This window comes from Pecten maximus, chromosome 6 (genome assembly GCF_902652985.1).
Source record: "Pecten maximus chromosome 6, xPecMax1.1, whole genome shotgun sequence".
Taxonomy (NCBI): Eukaryota; Metazoa; Mollusca; class Bivalvia; order Pectinida; family Pectinidae; genus Pecten; species Pecten maximus.
The window spans coordinates 45,736,472-45,740,721 of NC_047020.1; the positions used below are offsets into that span (position 1 = coordinate 45,736,472).

At 37.9% G+C, this 4,250-nt stretch overlaps 1 protein-coding gene across 1 annotated transcript; it reads right to left on the reverse strand.

The window, feature by feature from the left end:
- Positions 1-233: 233 nt before the first annotated feature.
- Positions 234-2,355, reverse strand: LOC117329885. Its single transcript, XM_033888096.1, has one exon. The coding sequence runs from the start codon at positions 1,041-1,043 to the stop codon at positions 297-299; it is 747 nt and encodes a 248-aa protein (XP_033743987.1). The 5' UTR covers positions 1,044-2,355; the 3' UTR covers positions 234-296.
- Positions 2,356-4,250: the final 1,895 nt, after the last annotated feature.

The following is a 4,250-nucleotide window of genomic DNA, read 5'->3' on the forward strand; positions in this document are numbered from 1 at the left end:
GTAGTTTTATTATAACTATCACATACTGCTGTACTGTAGTAGTTTATAGCTATCACATACTGCTGTACTGTAGTAGTTTATAGCTATCACATACTGCTGTACTGTAGTAGTTTTAGTATATCTATAACATACTGCTGTACTGTAGCAGTTTTATTATATCTATCACATACTGCTGTACTGTAGTAGTTTATAGCTATCACATACTGCTGTACTGTCGTAGTTTAGCTATCACATACTGCTGTACTGTAGTAGTTTATAGCTATCACATACTGCTGTACTGTAGTAGTTTATAGCTATCACATACTGCTGTACTGTAGTAGTTTCACAATGTTATACCCAAACACTGCCCACAGGACATCCTTCCTGTCTACACCTACAGCCCATGTCCAGTCTCTCTCTCTGTGTATGATCCTGAGGAACTCACCACCTCCACTGAGGAGTAGGACCCTGTCGTTGTTATAGTCCCTTATGATGAGGTTCCCCACACTATCATACACCACACTCTGGGGGTTAAATGTTTTACCTCCTGTTTGTGATGTTTTATATGTACTGGGGATGTCACCTCTGTATACAAACAGTTCCTGTAAGTTAGTATCCATAACAACAACATGTTGGTTTCCATCACCACCATGTCTTTTATCACTGAAATCAATCACTGCGACATTGTGAGTGACAGGACACTCTGTGATCCTCCCTGGTGTACACACTAATGGTTTCTCAGTCCCTACAGCCATTGTAGTGAGCACCATCTGACCTTGTGTGGTAAATTTAGAGATGTGTTTGACCATGCCTACAATGACATGGTTACTGGCTGTAACACATAAACACCTGGGTTCCTCCTTGGTTCTGAATCTGTGTGTTAGTTGTCCTGATACCAGCTCCAGGATGTTGTTTTCTCTGTCACAGACCCACAGTCTTCGTGTTGTTGGTGACAGACTGATGTCATTGATCACAGCCTTTTGTGTGACCTTCTGTATTACTGTACCCTTCCTGTCCAGGAGAGTTAATGTTCTTACTGTTGTCACTGGTCCAGGCATGGTCATCAGTGGTGGGACATATAGATCTAATGATACATGGAGACTCCCACTCCTCCACCACCTTGGTCTCTGACAGTAGTTTATACCTTGTCACTGCTTTCTTCCCTTTATCTCCTGATTGTTGTTGTGTAGAGGACTGTCCCTGACCATCTGATGTTGAGACTGACCGATCCTGGTCAGTTGATGTTTGACCTTGACCTGAGATGATAACTTTCCCTAAAGCAAGCTTTAGGTGACCTTGAGGACTTTTGTTTGGAGTGAAGCTGACATTACCCAGGACAGGTTTTACAGGGAAATGTATTTGGGAATCTATTTCACATCTTGTATCATAAATGTTTAAGTCAGAACCCTGCTGAAGTGCTGTCTTACATTCCTGTATTTGTTGTTTGAGTTGTTTGTCGTACATCTCCAGGTCCTGTTTGTATTTCTGTATCAGCTTTGAATTGTCCTCTTTCATTTTCTGATAAAGAGAGAGTGTCTCTGCTGTGAGCATGTCAAGGTCTTGTTTTAGTTTGTTTGTTTGCATCCTCAACTGATGTGACAGTTTCTCAAATGTACTGTCATTGTCTCTAAGGAGTGTATCAGTAGAGGTGATGTATTTACCAATTTGTACCTGGTCATTTTGTTCTGTTCTGTCAATAAAGTTTTTAATATCTTGTTTCTTCTGAGGAGTGATTTCACTGAGCTGACAAAGGGGATGGCTTTTGTGAATAGAGGAAAGGCATTTTGGACAAACCAATTCTTGACATTTTTCACAATAGAATTCCAGTTCTTTCCCCTTGTGATGAACACAGGTTGTCTGACCTTTTGTACGGATAGGTATTTTAGCTGTTGCCATTCTGAAAATGTTATAGCAACACTCTACTATTATCAAGCCAGTCTAGTTGTATATGTTTATATAAAATAGTAATAAAACACAAGAGAATAACTACCTCGTGGTCACTGATGTTACAGAGTAATTGTGATGATCCAAGTGGTCTACCCTCAGTGTCAGAACGTTAACTTACAAAGTTCATGTTTCTCTACTTCAGAATTCACAGGCACACTGATTAACACTGTCCATATTTCTCTACCTTCAGAATTCACAGCCACACTAATTAACTTCCTTCTTGTCCTGTCATGTTGATCAATCGTGTTACTCTCTGACTAAAGATTTTCAGTTTGCACCAGGATTTAAACTCCATAAGTTTGTTATTTTCAGACCGAAAATTCCAGTTTTTACCAAAATCTAAATCAACTGAAATAAATCTTTCTGATGGGTAAATAAGGTAACTAAATGTCGTATCTGGGGACATACGCCCACAGGAATGTGTGTAGATCTACCTGTTGAGGTGTTATCTAATATACTTCCTGGTTGTGTGAGGTTACCGACAGACATACACTGGTGTATAGAATATAGATTGTGTGGGTCATGTTTATAAACCATGATATTTAAATACCTACAGTTCACGTTAGGTATGTGTACTGGGTAATACGACATACCTGTACTGTAGGTATATATACCTGTGTATTGGGTAATAAGACATACCTGTACTGTGGGTAGATAATCCTGTGTATTGGGTAATAAGACATACCTGTACTGTGGTTATATACATCTGTATATTGGGTAATAAGACATACCTGTACTGTAGGTATATATACCTGTGTATTGGGTAATAAGACACACCTGTACTGTAGGTATATATACCTGTGTGTTGGGTAATAAGACATACCTGTACTGTGGGTAGATACATCTGTGTGTTGGGTAATAAGACATACCTGTACTGTGGGTAGATATACCTGTGTGTTGGGTAATAAGACATACCTGTACTGTGGGTAGATACATCTGTGTGTTGGGTAATAAGACATACCTGTACTGTAGGTAGATACACCTGTGTATTGGGTAATAACACATACCTGTACTGTGGGTAGATACACCTGTGTGTTGGGTAATAAGACATACCTGTACTGTGGGTAGATACACCTGTGTGTTGGGTAATAAGACATACCTGTACTCTGGGTATATACATCTGTGTATTGGGTAATAAGACATACCCGACTGTGGGTAGATACATCTGTGTATTGGGTAATAAGACATACCTGTACTGTGGGTATATACATCTGTGTGTTGGGTAATAAGACATACCTGTACTGTGGGTAGATATACCTGTGTGTTAGGTAATAAGACATACCTGTACTGTGGGTAGATATACCTGTGTGTTAGGTAATAAGACATACCTGTACTGTGGGTAGATATACCTGTGTGTTAGGTAATAAGACATACCTGTACTGTGGGTAGATATACCTGTGTGTTAGGTAATAAGACAAACCTGTACTGTGGGTAGATATACCTGTGTGTTAGATAAGATTGGGTAAAATTTCTTGCTTTTGTTCTCAAAGAGTCAACAGTGTAAACTAAGGTTTTGTGTTTAGTTCTAGGTGTGTCATGCGTTGTATAGCTGAATGCAGTACACTATTTGGTTTAAACAGTATTTTATTGTTCAAATATTTACATAGAATATTACACAAACAGAACAGTAAAGAATTCGGAAAGAAGTACTTTCGTACTTATATAAATCCGTCTTCTCTTTGAGACAGGCAGATAACATAATAAGCAGATATCATGTTGAGCTACAGACATACAACTTGTACGTATGTAGATCAGCATGACTCTGGCCCGTACGCATATAAATAAAGTAATCTCAGCAGAGAATTTGCAATACTGTCGAAATTAACATACAATGGTAATAAACAGTAGTTATACATTAATACATAGGTTAAGAAATTATCTCATTAGTACTAATCTATTTGTATATATTTCTATATGTATTTAGTACACTATTTACCAGCATTTCTACCATTTCGTATTTTTTGGGTAAAAACCTGAAGTATCTGGACTTAAAAGTAAATCAATGAATTTTATTAGTTTTTCAAATACAAGATGTATATCCTTGAGTACCCATGTAAAAAGCTTAATATATTGACAAAGCAAGACAGGCAATGTATAATAACGTGTAATTCTTATTTTCCAATAATTGGTACATGGTGGACTAGTAGATTTCTCATTTAGGCGAGCTGTATATCTTTTTTTATGTCAGACTACTAGTCATGGCCTGGGCTAGTGATTGAAAAGAAGTGTGCATCTTCATCATTTCATCATTTGTGCATCTTTTTGATACAAACAGAGCGTGCCATTTGATTAAATACATTGACAGATGTGATTTTTACAACACC

Coding starts and splice junctions, on each gene's coding strand:
- LOC117329885 (XM_033888096.1), bottom strand. CDS start 1,043: ATGACCATGCCTGGACCAGTGACAACAGTAAGAACATTAACTCTCCTG.